The 22,340-nt window shown below is 44.7% G+C and overlaps 1 protein-coding gene across 1 annotated transcript in view; it reads left to right on the top strand.

The window, feature by feature from the left end:
• Positions 1–22,340, top strand: part of myo10 (myosin X) — a 332,493-nt gene that overhangs the window by 88,559 nt on the left and 221,594 nt on the right. The window contains exon 2 of the mRNA XM_069909274.1: positions 11,610–11,708. Within this exon, the coding sequence (XP_069765375.1) occupies positions 11,610–11,708 (99 nt within the window). The remainder of the gene's footprint in view (positions 1–11,609; positions 11,709–22,340) is intronic.

The raw sequence follows: 22,340 nt of genomic DNA, 5'->3' as shown, positions 1-22,340 counted from the left end.
TTGTAGGCGATATGGTTAATGTAGCGGTTAATGCAATGATAGTACAGTTCCAGTGACCCTGTTCGAATCCGGTGCTCTGTAAGGAGTTTATATGTTCTCCCCATGTCTCAGTGGATTTTTGCCGGGTACTCCAGTTTCCTCGCACCCTTCAAAAATGTACTGTTTGTAGGTTAATTGGTGTATTTGGGTGGCATGGGCTTGTGGGCTGGAATGGCTTATCATCGTCAGTATTTCTAAAATTAAAATAGTTTTTTGTAACCAATTACATCACAATGTACTTCTCTGTAAACATTTGTCTGTGATGTCTGCCTATTCATCCAGTTGATCCAAGCTTTTTTGCAGTTTGCTATGGTTCTCTTCACTGTTCACCATATTGCCAAGCACTGTGCCAAGTGTTCATTTGGAAGTTTTACCCTGCACATTAATCCAAAATAATATGCACAGATTCCATCTTGGACCCTAGAAAATTCTGCTGCCTACCACATCAACCAACTCTTCATCTCCTGTCCCTGAACCATTTTTTTTTTCTAATTCCACGGGTTTAATTTTCACCAACAGCCTCTAATATGGAGCTTTACTATAAACCCCATTGCTGACATCTTCTGCAATCCCTTCATTACCAACCTTTGTTGAGCATTATTGTTGTTTCTACTTTGTTAACTGTTATTTAAACTTCTTCAAGTGAACATTAATTTATTTCCTTAATTGCTGCTTCAGGATGCTTCCCCATCTACCGTGGTTAATTTGGCTGACCTCTGGAGAACATATTTGTCTTTGCATTCTGTCTATGAAACAGGGTTGTATCATTTATGGTGCTCTGGCACCTTTCCTGTATCTGAAGAGAAGCAGAAGTCGACAGCCAGCCCTTCTATTACTTCCAGTCCTTTTAACAATCGTGCATGTCTCTCAAAAGGATGACTTATCCACTTTAATCATAGCCAACCTTTATAGAGGTCGTACTGCACAGAAACAGACTCTTCAGCCCACCAAATTCTTGCCAACATCCATTTGCACTAATCTGACATCAAGCCCATTATTTTTCATTTTCCTCACGTTCTCAACATCTCTTTCCAGATTTTACCACTCACCACTCCTATGTTCCAAAGACATATAGCTTTCTAGACAATAGACAGTAGGTGCTGGAGTAGGCCAATTGGCCCGTTGAGCCACCACCGCCATTTTCAGATAATGGTTGATCACTCTCCGTCAGTAACCATTACCTGCCTTATCCCCATAACCCTTAACTCTTCTGCCCACAAGAGCCTTATCTAAGCCCCCTTTTGAACATATCCAGTGAATCTGCCCCCACCACCCTCTGCGGCAAAGCATTCCACAGATCCACACTTCTCTGGGTAAAAATATTTCTCCTCATCTCCGTCCTAAAGGGCCTTCCCTGTCTTCTTCAACTATGCCGTCTAGTCCTAGTCTCTCCCAACAATGGGAACATGTAATCTGAATTCACCCTGTCTAGTCCCTTGATAATCTTATACACCTCAATCATCCTTCTAAACTCCATCGCATATAAGCCCAGTCTTTCCAATCTTGCCATCCCGGGAACCAACCTTGTAAATCTGTACTGCACTTCCTCTATAGCGAGTATGTCCTTCCTCAAATTTGGGGACCAGAACTGGATCCAATATTCCAGGTGAGGTCTCACTAGGGCCTTGAACAACTGCAGGAGGGCATCTCTGCTCCTATACTCCAATCCCCTCTTTATGAAACCCAACATGCCATTTGCCTTCTTCACCGCTTGCTGAACCTGCATGCTAGCTTTTAGTGACTGGTGTACAAGTCCACCCAGATCCCTTTGCACTATCCCATTCCCTAGCTTGACTCCATTTAAATAATATTCTGCTCTCTTATTACTGCCTCCAAAATGGATAACCTCACATTTTCTCACATTGAACTTTATCTTCCATTCCTCTGCTCACTCCCCAACCTGTCCAAGTCCCTCTGCATTTTCCTGACATCCTCCTCACACTTTACACTGCCAACAAGTTTAGTATCATCTGCAAATTTGCTCATGTTGTTAATAATCCCTTCATCCAAATCATTTACATAAATGATAAACAACTGAGGACCCAATACCGAACCCTGTGGTACCCCACTCGTCACATCCTGCCATCCTGAAAATGACCTGTTTATCCCAACCCTTTGTATCCTATTTCTTAACCAATTTTCTATCCATGTCAGCACCTTACCCCCAATACTATGCTCCTAGATTCTGCCTACTAGCCTCCTGTGCTAGACCTCATCAAAGGCTTTCTGGAAGTCCAAGTACACCACATCCACTAGTTGTATTGGGTGACATGCTCAAGGAGCTGTCAATGTGATATAGCTGTAAAAATTTAAAAATAAACGCCATTAAATAAATTTCAAGACTGATCACCCGCTGCCTTTTTTAACACTCAAAATCATAGATATTTACCTGCTTCGATTAACTCAATTTCAATAACTGGATATGACCAATAAATTTATGGTGAATTATATTGTGGTTTTGTTCATGTCTGGTATTCAGTTTTCTGGGTTGTTCTAAAGCCTAGAAATAAAGTTGCATTTTCGTTCTCTAGCATCAGTTTCATAAACATTGTCATCTAATTTTAATAACTTAATTGAAGGTTCTGAAATGAGAACAATTGGTGATTAATTCCATGCAGAGTGAGTTAATTTCATCTTCAAGTGTTCTTTTTTGCAATTCTTTATCTTTGCACAAGTTTAGCTGATGTTGGTTGGGGAAGTGCATTCATATGCATGAAGGTTCCTGCCTGCTATTGTTATTCAAACAGCGGAAAAAAAAACGGCAGGAACTTGACAGTATAAAAGCTGCCTTTCCAGCCCTAACAAAGGAGTAAGAAGCTTAACCTGCCACACTGTGTTTTTTTGTAGCGGTTAGCTACAATTGGTGACCCTGACGGTTTAGAAGGAATCTAAACCTAGCAATGGAGAACGAAGCAGCAGTCTGAGGTTCCCGACCTCGGGACAGTTTGACCCAGCGTGTGGTTCGACCAGGCATAAACTCAGTTCCAGATCTGGGACATCACAGCAGAGACCATCCGAAAGTTGCAGCATGGGCAGACATTCTGTGGAAACAGAAACAGAAGTGATCTGCTACCTTGGGGCTTTTAAAGAAGTCCAGCAATCAGACCAGAGCAGTCCCAAGCAAGGAACAGCAGACGAGAGACAGGAGTGAGTCCAGCGACAGATGGTGCTTCTACCACCTGAGATGGGGCACCGAGGCCCACCAATGCCAGTCCCCCTGCGAGTTCCAGGGAAACAACGCCAGCCGTCGCTGATGGCCATGACAGCTGGCCACCAAGAGTGCCTCCTGTACATCTGGGACCGCCTGTCCAGCAGACGCTTCCTGGTGGATACAGGAGCAGAGGTCAGCGTGATAACCTGACGGGGTTGGACACTAGGCGCAGGCTAGCGGGACCCACGTTGAGGGCTGCCAATAACAGCATTATACGGACCTATGGCACTTGTAGGGCCGAGCTGCAGTTCGGGAGCAGTCACTCCTCATGGGAGTTCACATTGGCCGCAATGGAACAACCACTCCTTGGAGCGAATTTCCTGCGAGCCCACGGCCTCCTAGTGTACTTTATGGGTAAGCGACTGGTCCACACTGAGACCTACCAGACCATCGCACTGAGGGGCACTAGGTTTCCGACAATGCACCTGGACTCCGCCCACAGCTCAAAGGGTGAGTTCTCCAAGGTGCTAGTGAGATTCCTGGCAATCCTTTCACTTCAGTTCATAGCAGAGATGCCTCGACATGGCATCAGACATCACATCCTGACCAAGGGCCCATGTCTCCAAGCAAGGGCAAGACGACTTCCCCGAGAGAAGCTCCGACTGGCTAAGGAGGAGTTTCGCAAGGTCGAGGAGTTGGGTGTTGTTCGATGGTCAGACAGATCATGGGCCTCACCCCTGCACATGGTGCCTAAAGCAATTAGGGGCTGGAGACCATGTTGCAAATATTGCCAGCTCAACGAGGCCAGCACCCTGGACCGTTTCCCTGTGTCACACATCCAGGATTTTGCGGCAAACCTGCACAGGGCAACAATATTCTCAAAAGTGGACCTCGTGTGATGATATCACCAGATCACGGTTCATCCTGATCACAACCCAAAGATGGCCATCATCACTCCATTCGAGTTCCTGAGGATGTCATTCAGGCTCAAAAATGCGGCATAGACATTCTGGCGACTGATGGACGCAGTGGGCTGAGACCTGGATGGCCCTTTTGTCTACCTTCACGATATCTCATGGCAAGTACAGGAGCACCTTCATCACATCCAAAATTTCTGTAGTTCTCTGCAGAAGTTTGACGTCACCATCAACGTGGCCAAATGCCAGTTTGGCCTGAACACCATTAACTTCGTGGGCCACAGAATTACAAAGGACAGGGGCACACCACTGCCCAACAAGGTAGAGGCCATCCAGTACAACCAAAGGTTTGCAGGAGTTCATGGGGATGATAAACGTTTATAGCCGGTTTATCCCAGCAGCTGCTTGAGTGATGCACCCTCTGTTCATCCTGACGTCCGTCAAAGAGAAAGACCTGACCTAGGACGATGAATCTGCACATGCATTTGTGGAAACCAAATAATCCCTGGCCAAAGCTGCACTCCTAACCCACCCTAGACCAGATGCACCCACGGCCCTCACACTCAATGCCTCAGGAACAGTGATTGGTGGAGTCCTGCAGCAGCAGATAGAAGGAAGTTGGTACCCATTAGCTTTCTTCAGCAAACATCTGCGGCCCCCTGAACTAAAGTCCAGTGCTTTTAATAGAGCTGCTGGCGCTGTACTTAGCCATCTGCCACTTCCGGTACTTTCTTGAGGGAAGGGCTTTCACAGACCACAGCCCTTGCTAAAATCTCTGATCCCTGGTCAGCCCATCAACAGAGACACTTGTCTTACATCTTGGAGTACACTACCGACATCCAGCACATCTCGGGCAAAAACAACATCACAGACGCTATGTCGAGACACAGCATCCACTCCCTGGGCAACGGACTGGACTTTGCAGCACTGGTAGAGGAACAGCAGCAGGACGACGAGATTCCGCAGTCACAGGCCTTCGGCTTCAGGACGCTCCAGTTGGCACAGGTACTACCATCCTCTTGTGTAACATGGCCACTGGGCAGGTTTGACCTATTGTCCCAATGGCATGGAAGCAATGAGTTTTTGACTCCATCCATGGGCTGGCACACCCATCCATCAGGACTATGGTCCGGCTGGTGGCCAGCAAGTATGTGTGGCATGGATTGCAGAAACAAGTCCAGGGGTGGGCTAAGGCATGTACGCAGTGCCAAACAGCCAAAGTGCAGCGACACACCAAGGTCCCCCCCCCCCCCCCCACAGCCTTTTGATCCAATGGAATGCAGGTTTGACCACATTCACATGGACATAGTGGGACCCTTGCCAGTCTCTCAGTTCACAGTGGTTGACCTCTTCACCCGGTGGCCAGAAGCAATCTCCCTGGCTGACACATCCACCAAATCCTGTGCCAAAGTACTCATCTCGTCTTGGATTGCAAGGTTTGGACTGCCACAGCGCATCACTTCTGACCGAGGCACACAGTTCACCTCCAGTTAGTGGACTGACATTGCCAACCTGTGGGGCGCTCAGCTACACCATACGATGGCATACCACCCGCAAGCCAATGGCATGGTGGAGTGTTTCCACAGGGACCTCAAAACCGTCCTCATGACCAGACTCAAGGGCCCCAATTGGGTGGACGAGCTACCACGGGCACTACTGGGCATCCGAACAGCTCCAAAAGAAGACCTCCACACATCGTCCGCTGAACTCGTCTATGGAGCCCCACTCACAGTTCCTGGGGATTTCGATCAACAGGCCAGAGGACAGCAGGAGGAGACAACCACCTTCCTGGACAGGCTGCGCGAAAAGGTCGGTAACCTAGCTCCGATCCCACCCTCCAGACATGGACAAGCTAAGTCCAACATCCCCAAAGAACTCAAGGACTGTGAGTACGTGTTTGTATGCAAAGGACCCCACCGTTCACCACTGCAGAAGCCATACGAAGGTCTCTTTCAAGTTATCCGGAACAATGGAGCCATCTTTGAGCTGGACATTGGTGGTAAACCAAAGGTCTTCACTACAGATAGACCCAGAACCTGTGGAGATACAAACACCTCGACGCAGAGGCAGACCACAAAAGAGTTTGGGGATTATACCTACGGACACTATAGACTGTAGCACCGGTTCGGAGGGGGTGGGTCATGTGGTGGCCCGCAATTGTGGAGATCGGGCTGGCACATCGTGTGGCAGCAGACAGGGACAGAGATTGCTAAAGCTACTCCCCGGACAACGAATTGGCAGGGGTAGAAGCTGGGGCCACATCAGACCAACAGCCCTAAAATGGCATTGGTCAAGCTGCCCAGCTAACTCAGCAGAAACAGGCTGGGGAAGAAGGGCATTCATATGCATGGAGGTTCCCACCCGCTATTGTTATTCGTATGGATGACTCAGTCAATCAGCAAAAAAACGGCAGGAACTTGAACAGTATAAAAGCAGCCTTTCCATCCCTAATAAAGTGAGTGAGCTTAACCTGCCACACTCTGTGTGTGTGTGTGTGTGTGTGTGTGTGTGTGTGTCATTGTAGTGGTCGACTACAAGTGCTTGGTCATCAAGTGCCAGGTGCTCTTGGTATTGCTGGATGTGGCATAATTTTGGCCCATCTCCCACATTTCTGCTCATCCTGATACTTTGTGTAGTTGCATCAGATTGTGCATGAAACCAAAATATGAGAGCACCAAGTTAAACTATGTGCTGAAGTTCTGGTTGTCACAGATGTTGCAATGGTTTGACCTGGTCCCATTGCTGTGCAATGTCCCAGACAGCTGGACATTGCCACTGGATCTATCCTTTGTGGAAAGCTTTTCCAGACACACACCTTTCTTCACATCCATCAGGCAATGGTCAGCCTGGAATGTCCTGCAGACACTGAGAGACAAGGATTCAATGCATGAGCAATCTGTTCAGGTCATCCAGTAGAATGCCTTGTTGCCAGTGCTCATAAACAAGCACCAGGACTTGGCCAAGAGGAGCCCTTCCAGTCAGATCCTTCACATGCAACAGAAATATCACCCATAACATGTGTTGTCCCCCAAGATGTCTGCAATGGAATGGAGATAGTTTCCCACCACTTTGGAGACTGCGAATTTCCTAAGTGTGTGTGGAGAAGGATGCAAGGGTTTCCTTGTCATGGTTCATCCCTATCAGGAGCATGACAGAGGACTTTCTGATGAAGGGCTGTTCACAGGGATGCATGAAAAGATGGACATCCAGATCTGGTGAAAGGTGTCCTTTGGTCTGCCTTAGTCTTTTTGGTCTTCCAGCATACCGAGAAGTCAGTGCAGGAATGCTGCTGACTGGCATATTCCAGGCTACAGGAGTGTGTGCTGAGGGAGGCAATGAGGCTTGGTGCAGCCAACACAAGGGAAGGACACAAGTCTAGAATCCCTCCATTACCAGGCATTGAGGGTCTGAGACTGAGAGGAAGTCCCTCAAATAATGGGGTGGAGGAGTAATGACAAAGTGCCTCAGCAGTGACAGTGGTGCTAAATATAGAACAAATGTAATGATGAACATTGATGGAAGTGCATGGATGTGACACTAAGGATGTGAAAAAATGGAATAATTTTCTTTGTAAATCCATTTATTGTCAATAAAGTTTCGTTTGGAAAATTTCAAAGTACATGACATTAATAACACAGAATATTGCAGCATGGAAATGGGATCCTTAGCCTTCAAGATGTCAATGGTGACCTTTCTCAAAGTTCAAATTTATTGTCAGACTATACACATGACATTACATACAATCCTAAGATTCTTTTTCCTACTTGCCAGGCAGAATTTCTAATTACCAGTAACTGTGAAACTGTCAGAACTCAAGAAGAAAGAAATGTAAACCAAAGAAATGTAAACCAAAACATGAAGAAATCTAAATACAGAAAAATAGATACTGCATAAATAAATGATGAATAAAGTAAGCATCCTTAAATGAGCTTCTGAATGACTTGGTTGTGACTCTGTTGTTCAGGAATCTGATAGTTTGGGTGTAGCAACTATTCCTGAACCTAGAGATATGTGTCCTATGGTATCTATATCTCTTTCCTGATGGCAGCAGCCAGAACAGAGCACGTGCTGGGTGGTGTGGGTACTTGGTGTTTGCTGCTGCTCTCCGACAGCAGCATTCCCTGTAGATGTTCTTGATAGTGGGGCGGGGTTTGTTTGTGATGGGCTGTGCCCACTACCTTCTGCAGGACTTTACACTCAGAGGTATTGGTGCCACTCCCCTCCCAAAATCAGGTCCTGATGCAGCTGATGAGCACACTTTCTATCACATATCTGAGTTTTGCTAAGGTTTCAGATGAAATACTGAACCTCCACAAGCTCCTTTATGAAGTAGAAGTGTTGATATGCTTTCTTCACAATGGCATTAATATGCTGAGTCCAGGAAAAGGACCTTCAAGATGGTGATTCCCAAGAACTTAAATTTGTTCACCTCTGATTCCCCCCAATGATCAGTAGATCATTGATCTCTTGTTTTCCCTTCCCAGAGTTCACAGTCAGATCCTTGGTTTTGGTGAAATTAAGATTGAGTTTGTTAGTACACCATTGAGCCAAATTTTCAATCTCCCTCCAGTATGCTGACTCCTCCCCTTTTTATACAACCCGCTTCTGTGGTATTGTCAGCAAATTTATAGATGATATGGTTATCATACCAACAGCAGTCATAGATGTAAAATGAGTAGAGCAGGGAGCTAATTCAGGAGCTCTGTCATGCTATGGTGTTGATGTAGATTGTGGAGATGTTCTTGCCAATCCACACTGACTGGGGTCTGGAGGTTAGGGGGATCCAGGATTCAATTGCACATTTATTTGCTCACCTACATTAATCCCACTTCACCACGTTAGGGGCACATCCTTCCATGCTAGGCCTGCTTAAGGGTCTATCCAAATGCTTGTTAAATGTAGTGATTCTATCACTCTTCTGGCAGCACATTCCAACTGCCAGCCACTCTCTATTTAAACAGAAGATTCTTTCATTATTGTCTCCAAACTGGAAAATGGTCAGAATGTAGCATCTTTTGTAATGATGGGCATGTGTTCAAGCAAAAGATCTTCCTCTTTGTTTTCAAAAATTTGTCTTTTGAGACCTCTCGTTGAAAAGGCACTCTGAACCAAAGATGATATTTACGGTTAACTGAAGGCAAATTGATTAACTGGTAGATGGTTGCTTGGTTTTTATGTGCAGTTAAATGTGCATGAACTGACCTTTTCAGGTGGCAGGATGTTCAAGGATCATGTTGTACTACATCAACCATTGGCAATCCTTAATATAGGGAATTGTGCTTGGGGGAATGGATGTTGTTGAGAATTTAATGAAAAATAAAATTTCAAATTGTTGCCAGAGCACTGAGGGCATTTATTGTGCATGGTTATCAAAAGTCAGGGAGAAGTCATGTGCTAGATCTGTAGCTTGTCGCCAAGAAGAATACATCAGAAACATGCATGCACTAAATCCTAACGTATTTAAAATATTATCAGCATTGCAAAAGGTTCATGGAACATCTCAGTTAGTAAAGGGAGAATATCACTCAGCCTCTCAAGCCTGTTCCACCATTTAATACGATCACAGGAGATCTTGACTACGTTCACCTGCAGCAACTTTCTACCACTTAGCTAATTGGAAATCCACCTCTGCTGTAGAAAAACTCTGCTTCTGTTGGCCTTTGAGGAAAAGAATTCTCAGGACTTTCACTCTGCCTGTCTTAAATGGCCACACCTTATTTTTAAACTGAGCCATAGTTCTCGATTTTCCCACAAGAGAAAGCAAATCCATTCTACTCGGTGGGGGGGGGGGGGGGGGGGGGGGGGGTGGGGTGGTGGGGCAGGATCTTGTACATTTAGGCCAAGTCTCCTCTTCTGAATTCCAGCAGATAACATCTAGTCTGTCAAACCTTTCTTCATGAGAAAACCTGTCAATTTCTGCTATGTCCGTTAAACCTTTCGTGAACTGCCTCCAATAAATTGTTAAATAAGCAGACTGGTACTCTATACAATACTGCAAACATGCATATATCCCAATGGCCAATTAAAGCCAAGATTAATCTTCAAGCAAAAAAATACTTAGAAGGTAATGATGTTGGGGCAACATCTATGGAGAAAGAAGCAATGTTTCAGGCTGATAACATTGATATTGCCCATGATGCAACATCCCAAATTGACCCCTTTCACATTTGAACCTCACTAGAAATATCAAATATAGGTCATGTCTCTTTTCATCTTTACCATTGATGAATTGATCATTTCTTTACTATTGGAGCGTTGTAATCACCAAGACTCAAAATGTAAACGAGGCTCTTTTAAACTGCAGCACCTGGGTAGCCCTCCTGCGACCCCGGTGTGATTACTGGGGCAAAAGTGCGCACCTTTTAAACTGCAGCACCTGGGTAGCCCTCCTGGGACCCAGGTGTGATTACTGGGGCAAAAGTGCTGGAAGCACCTTTTAAACTCCAGGGGGATCGGCCCATTAAATCACCAACCCGGCGATTTAAGGGGGATCCCGTCCCCATGATGACGCGGTAAGTGACAGACCACGCACTCATGGGAACTATCGGTAAGTGTCCCCCGCTCCCCCCCCCCACCGTTAGTCACCACCCAGTGTCAATCACCACCCTGCAGTCACCTTCCCCCGTCAGTTGCCACCTCCCACCGTCAATTGCGCACCCCCTCAGCATGTTCCACTGCCACGAACGTTGAGCTGTCACTGCGAATTCAGCAGCAGCAGTTCGCGGCCCCCATCCTCCTCCACCCCCCCCCCCCCCCCGCGGCAGCGACTTCATCCCCCTCCCACCTTGGCAATGATCTCTCTGCCACCAATCGTGGCAAACCTCGACCCCCAACAGCGACCTCTCCCTCCATGGCTATGACTTCACTCCCCTCAATTGTAGCTCCCCACCAACCCCCCCACCCCACCGCAGCGCGACCTACCCCACCCATCCTGGGCCCCAGGAGTGACCCCTTCTCCCCTTTGCAGCAGGCGCTTCAGCCAGGTGTTTCCCTGTGATGCCAGCACGCAAGCGCTGACGTCACAAGAGTAACTGGGTCAGCATTTTCCTGTTCAAGTCGCCGGAGGACCACGCTGACCAAATTGGACCCTTTCAAGCTGTGTGTGTGAGTGGGGCACTAACTGGGCAAATTGCCTGGTTAACCCCATTTTACACGGCAGCTTGAAAGGGCCCAAGGAATCGACAAGTTGCCATTAGCACAGCAAGTGGACTTAACCTTACCATCAAGGTCGCAATAAAGGGAAAAAGTGATGAAAGAAATTTTATCTCCTGTCACAAATCAAATAATAATGTAAGATTTCAATAGTTTTAATTATTTAGAATGGAAGTGAGACCAGTCTTTCTGAACATAAAAACTAAAAATTTTAAAAATTTGTTTCTCATGAATGGCACAATTTTCTGTAATATTTATACCATATATAATTTTTTTTAACTCCAAATTTTGAATTTGTCTGGAACATATGGAGATTTTCTTATGCTTTGCTTTGCTTTGCTTTGCTGCAGGGAACACCAGTCTGGTTGAGAGAAAATGGCCAACACCTTCCATGCATTGTGTCAGCGTGTGCAGGAGGGGTGATCAACTTTACAACTGTCTATGGCCAGGTAAGGCTGAGCACTGCTCCAACTATAGCTCAAAAGCTCAAATTTCTTGTGCATTGTCCAGTATCCAAAGATACACCTGTTAATTGTTCTTCCATCATCCTTCTTTTCGGCCATTAAAAGTCTCCGATGGGGTATTAACCTATTGTAAGAGCCACAGGAAAGTACCCATGGCCAAAACGTGGCGGCTGAGAACAATGTTTAATCATTTTGTTGGGCTGTCCAGAAACTGATCTGTAGAAAAACCAACAGAAGAGAGGCGGGGTTTTTTTATCTGTGAATTTTGAGAGTTGGTCTTATGTGGCATTTAATGGTCACCCCTAATACCCATGAGATGTTGTGGTGAGCTGTCACATTGAACCAGTGGTGATGAGGTGATTTTGGGAATTTCAAGTCCATGCACATATGAAGTAAGGAAAATGGATTAGAAGGTTGGAAACCTTGCATTGGGGTCATTTCGAGCCTGAGCCCTTCCACCTTAAAGAAGGGCTCACACCCGAAATGTTGGTTATATATCTTGTATATCTTTACCTCCTACGGACACTGCAGGAACTGCTGAGTTCCTCCAACATCCCTGTGTAAATGACTTAAACATTAAGTTGAACCATCTGCTAAATTCATTATGTATAATAGTTGACATTACTTATTGATTGTATCTTTTAATAAAATTTAGCTTAATTTGCCTTTTGGACACAGCTGAAGGAAATCTGTCCTCACTTGATCTAGGTCTAGTGCTTATGCTGGTTTGGTTGTTTTTGAGTTAATTATGCAGTCAGAATTAATGGGAATTCCAGTCTGACATCTTTGCTTTTAAGATGACATTGAAAGATGGACAGTGTGGTGCTCTGTTAGACAGAACCAGACACACACAAGGTAAAGACTATACAACAGGCTTTAATCCACAGACTTCCACAGAGCCAGGCTGGCTGTAGCTCCAGTAACTCTTTGAGTGATACTTCAGAGGCGAGTGCAGGCTTATATCCCGGGGGGTGATTGACACCCGACTGGGTGAGGCTTTTTTTTTTTTTTTTTTTTTTTCACACCATAAATCACAATAGCCATGATATACACTTTTTCTTTTCCACACATTTACAGTGACTTTTTCTCCCTCCCCCCTCCCTCCTCCCAAGCCACCCCCCCATCCCCCCCCCCTCTCATCCATTTTAGTTATACAATCTAGGTTGCATTAATTCAGTTAGACAATGTTGTCATTCAACAAAAATACACCAGAAATTCTACTGAGTCCATTCTTTTCTTCTCTTCTCCTTCCATCAACTTAGGTAATGTTTGTTCCCGGTAGGTTTTCGCTATTGTATTTAATGTAAGGCTCCCATACTTGTTCGAATATTTCAATATTATTTCTTAAACTATATGTTATTTTTTCTAATGGAATACATTTATTCATTTCTATATACCATTGTTGTATTTTCAAATTATCTTCCAATTTCCAGGTTGACATAATACATTTTTTTGCTACAGCTAGGGCTATCTTAACAAATCTTTTTTGTGCATCCTCCAAGTCAATTCCAAATTCTTTATTTTTTATGTTACTTAGGAGAAAGATCTCTGGATTCTTTGGTATATTGTTTTCTGTTATTTTATTTAATATCTGATTGAGATCATCCCACTGGGTGAGGCTTGATCCATTCAGGTCAACTGATTGACAGCCGGCCATGTGTTGTCCTGTCCCCCTTGCACTCCTGCAGGTATAGAGGTTGCCCCCTGCAGTAGGCCGGTGGTGTACCACCACAGACAGGAATTCCTCCAATTAAATATTGAAAGTAGGATATCTGTCCCTGTTACTGAACTCTCTTTCTCTCCCTGGCCTCTTTTCTGAGTCTGAACCAGACTGTTTGGAACTTTGGTGCCATTGTAGAAATCAAGAGAAATTTCCAACCACATTTCAATCTGATTCCACTCCTCCCTCTATTTTCCAGCTGCCATGGTGTTTGTCAATACCTTTTTTACTCTGAGACTACACTATTCCAGCATATTGCTGATTGGTTTTCCATTTTCCACTATCCATATGTTTCAACATATCCAAAACACAATGTCTACGTACAAATCACCACATTATTCATTTTCTTTGATCCACCTTTTCACCCAAATGAGGAAAGCAAGCTTCTCATCTTTGTTTTTAAATCCTTCTCTGGTCATTCCTCCCACTCTCTGGAACCCTGCAAGATACCTGGGTCTTCCAACTAGGATCACCTTGGGCAAATCTGCTTTTAACGGTTCCTCAGTTGTTGCTTCTACTTCAAACTTTCAATTGCTCTTGAATTTCTTTTTAAGCATTAAAATAATGTTTAATTCTCACAAAAAATATGCTGGCCGCTGCCGATTACCGACACCTCCCCACCGAGGCCCCTCTGCAGCCGTGAGCCTGACATCCCTACTGCTGCCGGGAGGCCACTCTCCTTGATGATGCCAGGACAAGGGATTCTTCCAGCCACTTGCGGCTGGGAGGCAGTGGAACACAGTTTGAGAGGGAGAGGTGGAGAGAAAAGTCAATAGGGTAAAGAAGAAATGGAAATAGAGAGGGGAGGGAGTTACCTGAAACTGGGACAACAGTCATTCTAATTTCATGTCGAGTGAATTTTTTTCCATCTGTGAGGTCAGTATGGTTCCAAAAAAAATTCAGATAAGTGACGATTTCAGAGAATCTGATTTTTGGATAATTGGAGTTATACTGTATTTCTGAAAAGATGAGGCCAGGATTGCAATGAGCTCAACCTGATGTTAAAGCTGTTCTGTTTGACAGATTAACCAGGATTGTTAAAGAGAAATAACATAACCAAACTAACATGTAGAAGCAGTTAAATGTGGGTCAGAGTTGTAGGAAATGCTCACCAGTGGAGAGAGGAAGACTGAGCTGTGGTTTGTTCAGACCCCAGGACACTTATTACCTTCACATAAATTGTGATATAATTCAAAAGCCAGGTAAAGAATGACAGTAAATGATCACGGAGTGGTAGTAAAGAGGGAAGGGAAGCAGTGGGATTGAAGCTCTAGAAAACATTCCAGTGTCAGGCAATTGAGCGGAGTTCTGTATGTACAAAGGTTATATATAACTGAGTCTGAGTTCAACTTACTGGAAATTAAAGATGCATGAAGGAACTTGACAACCTGAGATTTACGTCACAAATTGTGACACATGCAGGCTCGTCTCCGATAACGAACAGCTTGCCTTTCTGTCCTATCATACAGTCAAGACCATAAGTTCTAAGCATCTGATTGGATATTTTAAATCTAAACAGAATCAGCCAATTAGTTAAATGGTTTTGCAGAAAAGTGTCCAGCAAGTTACATTGCCCAGTTTTAAAGTTTTAAATGAGTCATCCCTGATTAGCTGGTTTTCTCATTAAATGAACATATTTTTGATTTATTTTCTAGTATATTGTTCAAGTTCATTTATTTATCAACCTATTGTAGCAGTACAACCCAATGAAACAGTGTTCTCTGGTATATGGGGAAGAATAGTGGAAAACACACACACAGACATAACACAAATAGACAAACAATATTTATATGCACAGTACACGGGTGTTTATATTAAAATAAATATTATTAATAAATAGTAGAATCACAGAGAGTTGTTTTAGCAGTCCTTGAGCAGCCTCGCTGCCTGTGGGAAGAAGGTGTTCCTCAGCCTGGTGGTTCTGGTTCTAATACTTCTGTATCATTTTCCCAATGGGAGTAGCTGGAAGATGCTGCATGCAGGGTGGTAAGGGTCTTCACTGATTTTGCAAACCTTCTTTAAACAATGATCCTGATAAATCACATCGATTGGGTGGGAGGGGGGAGCAGGGAAAGTTTCAGGACAGAAGTTTCTCTTGTACAGTGATAGTTGTATCAACTTCACTACTCTGTACCCAGAAATAGGTTCAGGAGTATCGGACTACTGATTATAACTCGTTTAAGGGAAACAATAAAATTGACTAGGTATCTCTGAGAGGATTAAAAAAGGAAGCAGTTACTGGGATTTGATTTCAGTTTATCAGGACATCATGAGACAAACCTGCTTTATAATTTTTTTTAAGAATACTGTTGGTCACAAGCAGATTTGGGGCTCCATTTGATTTTCTTTTACCTTTAACACAATGTGGATGTATTGGTATTATTCATCCCTAAATTTCCTCTGAATTTGAAAGCTGCCAACCTTACTGTAGGTTTGGAGTCACACATGTTGGATAAGGGTGGCAAGTTTTATATCATAAAGAAGATCAGGAAACCAAAATAGGGTTTTCAGAGACATTCAGTGGGTCAGACAGCAATCACGGTCAATCAATGCTTCAGTCTGAACCCTTTATCAAGACCCATGGAACCTGTTCAGTTCCTCCACTCCAAATTCCAGTATCCACAGCTTTTGAGTTTTTTCCCCCAGGTTTTTACTTCCCCCCCTCCCCGCCCCGCCCCGCCCCGCCCCAGATGCTATTAATAAATATGATGAACTTGAAATTGTTTGAAGGGTATAGCCTTGAATATTTACTGGCCTGTCAACTCCTGCTGAAAACAAAACAACATATTTTAGAAGCTAATTTTGGTTTTGTCAAAGTTGAATTTTCTCCCTGAAACTAGGGTCAAATAGCCTGATGGAGTAACATGCCCACCAGAGTGAGCAGTATCACATAACATAATGGCCTTTATTTCTTACTGTTGATCTGGCAGACTGTTCATTATCCTTTAGTGAGGCAAAAGATTGCTTTGTGATCAATTCATTCCATTGTGGAGGATGGAGCTTGTGAATTGCAATAGTCTGGCAGGGAAAGTTGGAGCAGATGTTGCACATTACCTGTGTGAACACCAGCTGTTGCTACTTTGCACAATAATTGCAGTCATTCATCTACTTTGGGTCTCAGATGTGACCTCCTACAACAGAAACAATCAAGTTAAAGCTTCCAGGATGAGCAACAACTGTTGACATTTTCTTCATGGTTTTTTTTTTGCATTCACTTGAATTGGAACCATTTTTGCTTTGAAAAACGGAACTTTTAAAAGGAGCTACTGAATAAAAAGCTTGATAGTCTTGGAAAAGCATGAGTTTTTTTTTTTCGAATTTTTGACCTGGTAAGTTATTTTGTTCTGATTACTGGTAGAAATTTTGTGATAATAGCATTTTTAATGATCCTCTGATCTACTTTTGAATTCTCTTGGATGGAACCTATCCCTGATGAGGCAATGTTTATTTATCTGATATTAAATAAAACAGATCCAATCAGCATGAACATTTAAAATCAAAATTTAAACCTCAGGAAACATTTGAGTTGATTTTGAACTGAAGTACTTGCTTCAAGAGGTGTTTCTTTATCATTTAAATATTTATTCAGGGAAGAGACAAAATCCCAAACTTTCAACATGTTTAACATATCCACAGTTACCTGTCCATGTAATGGAATAGATTTTAGCATATTCTGTTTTAATTCCATCAGACTTGGGATGAGAAGCAATTGGCAAGAAAAGTTTCTTCTTGAATTTTACATTTCTTACTTGAATTTCTTTCAGATCCTCTGTGAAGCCCCTTTCACACTTGCATCCCACTAAATTGGGATAGGAATGGGGGTATGGCTTTTCACACGACCATTCCTAACTGGGACAGTGAACACTTTCACACTTGCAAGGAGCTATCCCCGAGGTTAGGACTGTTCTACCTTCTACTGGTGACGTCATGACACATCGAGCAATGGTGGACCTGCCCTAAATCCTGATCAATGTATTATGATCTTATATTTGAACAAAATTAATTATGCATAATTATAACATTATTAAGCTTTAAGTACAGCACAGTACGAGCCCTTCAGCTCCTGTTGTGCCAACAGTCCCTTGTGGGAGTGCAAGCAATAAATAGTAATAGTGGACAATTTTTTAAACAGCGTTGGAAAGTTGGTAGTGTAGCGAGGTCGCTACGGCTACAGCTAGGTTATAGCTCTCGGTTATAGCCCTAAGGCTGTAGCTTGAATCTGCAGGAGAAGAAAGACACCCACACCAGTAGTGTGTATTCGACACTGAGTTTATTCAGTGGCAGCTCTGCCTTTCATAGTCAGCTCAGCCACATCACCACCAGGCCCGAGTGGGCCCCCTGCAATGCACCGGCGGTGATTAGCCAGTTTCACTGCTCTTCTGGCGGCCTATGGAAATGGGTGTTTCAGCCCACACAATGTTTTGCTAGTGGCTGCATTCGATGGCCATTTCCTGCGAACTCTTGTAGTCCCTTCACCATCGATGGCATGGGGAAAGAGTGTATGGCATCCACCTTAGTGGGTAACGGTCTGGCTCCAAGTTGGTCGATATGATGGCCCTGGAAGTCAATAGTCTCTCAGCCACACTGGCACTTGGCCAGGTTGATGGTTAGGCCGAAATCGCTCAATCTGGAGAATAGTTGTTTTAAGTGGGTGATATGCTCAGTGCGGGTGTGGCTGGCAATTAAAATGTCATTGAGGTAGGCGAAGGCAAATGCAGATCCCGGCCCACTGCATCCATTTGCCTCTGGAAAATCTGAACTGCATTTTTTAACTCGAAAGACATGCAGAGAAATTCAAACAGTCCAAAGGGGGTTATGATGGCAGATTTTGGTATGTCTTTGGGGTGTACCAGGATCTGGTGATAACCCCTGATGAGGTCCAGCTTTGAGAATATCCATGCCCCTTCCAGGTTAGCGGTGAAGTCTTGGAATATGGGGCATGGGATATCTGTCCGGTATGGTGGCCTTATTGAGGCAGCGGTAGTCTCCGCACAACCACCCGCTGCCTTGGAGACCATGTGGAGAGGGGAGGCTCAAGGACTATTGGAGTGCCGCACAATCCTGAGTTCCTCCATCTTTTTGAATTCGTCCCTGGCTAGGTTAAGTTTCTCAGGGGGGTGATGCCATGCCTTGGTGTAGAGGGAAGAGGCCTCTGCAACGATTTGGTGCCTCACCCCATGTTTGGGTTCTGCCGAATGGAAGTGAGGCGTGGTAGTGGAGGGGAATTCTGCTAGGACCCAACTGAATTCGTTGTTGGCAGTACTCACTGAGTGCAGTTGGGGGCTGGTGAGTTCAGTGCCCTTGAGTGAGAGTGACTGAAATGTCTAGGCGTGCACCACCCGGCACCCCTTGATATCCACCAGGAGTAAGTTGGCCCACAGGAAATCTGCACCCAGTAATGGTTGTTGCATGGCTGCCACCGTAAACTTCCAAGTGAATTGTCTGTCCCTGAAGCATAGTGGAATGGTGCTGGTGCCGAATGTTCGGATGTTTGACCCATTTGCCGCTTGGGGCTCCTGGCCCACTTTTCCGCAGCGGACCTCCAGACTGGTCAGGGGAATGATGCTGTATTGTGCCCCAATGTCTACCAGGAAACGTTGGCCCGACAGGGAGTCTTGAATATGTAGCAGGCTATGCAGTTGGCCGGTCATCACAGCCATTAATGACAGCCAGCCTGGGCGTTTCCCTGGAATGCACGGGGAGTGGCATTGATGGGCCTTGGAATCCCACTGTCGGTGATGAAAACAGTACCGCTCACTGGTGTTGTGTGGCGTTCAGGTGGTCGGTTGGTGGTCTTCCTGGCCGGGCACTGTCGATGCGGTGTCGAAGTCTTCTTCCATGATGAGCAGCTGGATGTCCTCGGGCAGCCTCTCCAGGAAGATCTGCTTGAACAACAGGCAGGAGGTGTTGCCAACATTGAGAGTGAGCATGTTGCTCATAAGGGCAGAAGGGACCCTGTCCCCCAAACTGTCGATATGCAACAGTTGGGCAGTCCGCTCGCGATTTGAGAGCCCAAAGGTGCAGGTTAACAACTCTTTGATGGACACATACCTTCCTTGTTCTGGGGAATGCTAGAGAAAGTCGATGACGTGGGCTGCGATGTCCTGATCGAAGTCGCTGACCACGTAGTAGTAGAGTGTGTGGTCGGCGGAGATCTGTCAAATGGCGAACTGTGCCTTGGCTTGTTGGAACCAATGCTACAGCGATGATCGCAGGTTGCTCTTCCATCTTCAGGTCCAAAGCGCCATTTGGACCAGTCAGGGTCACCACTGTAATGAGGTTGCTATGGCTACAGCTAGGTTATAGACCCAAGACTGTAACTTAGATCCGCAGGAGAAGAAAGACACACATACCAGCAGAGTGTATTTGACACTGAGTTTATTCAGTGACAACTCTGCCTTGTATAGTCAACTTGGCCACATCACCACCAGGACGTAGGTTGAGCAGGCCAGCTACCGATTGGTTATCTCTGATGCCTGGGCCCTGATTGGGTCCCTCGAGATCCACCAGTGGTGATTGGCCAGTTTCATTGCTCTGCCGGCGGCCTATGGAAATGGGTGTTTCAGCCGCATGTTTGATGGCCATTTCCTGTGTGGCCCAAGCTGCGGGCTGCTACAGTAGTGTTATAGCGCTCAATTTATATGGTGTGGGAAAGTCAGTAACACTATCACGTAAATTTAAATTGTGTGGAAAGTTGTTAGTGCTATCGCGTCACTTTATAAATATCGGGGGGGAGGGGGAAGCGATGGCGGATCTGCCCTCCCAGAATTCCATGTGGCAGAGAAAGGGCTATGTGACTGGCTGCATACATGGACCATTCATTGAAGAGTTTCTCTGGTGCAAGACATTCTGGAAAGTCAGGTCCACCATTGCTTTTTTCCCATAGTCTTTATAAATTGTGCGCTATAGTGTTACCAATTTTCCCCCACTATTTAAAAATTGTCTGCAACTGCTATTTATTACTGTTTATTTCCTCTCTCTCTCTCTATCTCTTCTCCTATTGTTACTTTCCCATTGCATTTTAATCTTTTCTTCTTGCATTTACGCAAAAACAGGTCATTTCAATCCCACAATCCAATTATCCCTTTCATGCTTGCCTGTTTGCAATGCCGGCGCCTGCAGATGCTGGGGGTTTTACTAGGGGTTGAGGCCAACAATTCCCGGCGAGGGATGATGTTTTCTGATGCCGACGTTGAGCTGATTTTGCTTTCATACTTGCCACTTCAAAGGCTGATTGGCATTTTATTCCTGGGATCATTTGCAAGTGTGAAAGGGGCTTGAGTTTTCTGTGAGTCATGGAATTGTATAGCATGGAAACGGCCCTTTGTCCTAACAAGTCCATGCCAATCAACTAGTCCCATTTGCCTGCATTTGCCACATAGCACTCTAAATCTTTCCCATCCATATATCTGTCTAAATGTCTTTTGAATATTTCAATTTCCCCACAACACCCTCTGGCAGCTCACTTCATAGACTCATCACCCTTTATGTGAAGAAGGTGCCCCTCAGGTCCTTGTTAAATCTTTTCCCTTGCACCTTAACTCTGTCCCCTCTATTTTTGACTATTTACCTTATCTATGCCCCTCATGATTTTATAAGCCTATAAGGTTCCCCCCCCCCACTCCCACCCAGCTTCCTGCGCTCTTAAGAGATAAGTCCCAGCCTATCCAACCTCTCCTTATAACTTAAACCATCCAGTCCCAGCAACATTCTCATGAATCTTTTCTACACCCTTTCCAGCTTAATGATATCCTTCCTATAGCTTCATGACCAAAATTTAATCAAGATCATAGCCATTCTAAATCTTAATTTGTGTTGGCATCCATTTTGGCCTGATTACACACTCATGCAGTGTGGTGGGACTGCATTTTTTTCCAGAAAAGTTGTTTGTTTAGAAAACTGTGGATGTATAGATGACAGGAAATGACTTGTTTGTTAAGTAGTCTGTGGTTAAATCCTTTGCTGTCTAGTGCTTCATGCAGGAGGAATGGGCACTTGGGTGTGGGCAGATCTTGCCTGTGGTAATTTATTTCAACATATATCATCAAATTCAGCATGAGACACCCTCGTTATAAGGACTGCCTGGGAAATTAACTCTATTGATTAAAATAATCTCAATGGAATGGATTAAATTTTTTGTCCAGAACCAAATCAGTTCCTTCACTTTCTAAACTTGATCATGGAGAAAGCAGACGATTGGTTCTTGAAATATCACTTTATTTTATACGCCTTCCTCTGTAGTTGAGGAACTTTACTGATTATCGATGAACTCGATCCATACCTCAGAGACTGGTGGATAAAATATCGTCGCTGGTATTCAATACTCCTCTTTACAGCTGAATTCCCTTCACTGAAGCACCACGGTCAAACTGGGATGATAGCAGAATCTCAAGTCTCATGCTGACCACTGGTGTGCCTCAGGTCTGTGTGCTCAGCCCACTACTGTTCAAGCTACTAGTTCATGACCGCACTGCGCAGATTCAGTTCTAACAGAAACATCGTTTGTGAATGATGCAACATCAGTCAATCTCATCGGCAACAATGAGATGGCTTACAGAGAGGAGGTTGGGCGGCTTGTAAAATGGTGCGAGAAACGCAACCTGAGTCTCCACCTGAACAAGACAAATGAGATGATTGTGAACTTGAGGAGGAGGAGGAAAGTCGACCACTCTCCATTACGTATCAATGACTCTGTCATGGAGAGAGTGGAAAGCCCAAAGAGCCTTGGTGTGCTTGTAATGGACAATCTACCCTGGACCCACAACATCTCCTCATTAGTCAGGAAGTTGCAGCAGCTTCTAAACTTCCTAAAGAAGTTGAGGAGGTTAAAACTTCTGGCCCCATCTTGACAGCATTTTACAGAAGCATAATTGATAAGGTCCTGCATGGCGACATCA

The sequence above is a fragment of the Narcine bancroftii genome, chromosome 1 (genome assembly GCF_036971445.1).
Source record: "Narcine bancroftii isolate sNarBan1 chromosome 1, sNarBan1.hap1, whole genome shotgun sequence".
In the NCBI taxonomy this organism is placed as follows: Eukaryota; Metazoa; Chordata; class Chondrichthyes; order Torpediniformes; family Narcinidae; genus Narcine; species Narcine bancroftii.
This window is presented reverse-complemented; position numbering and strand designations above follow the sequence as displayed.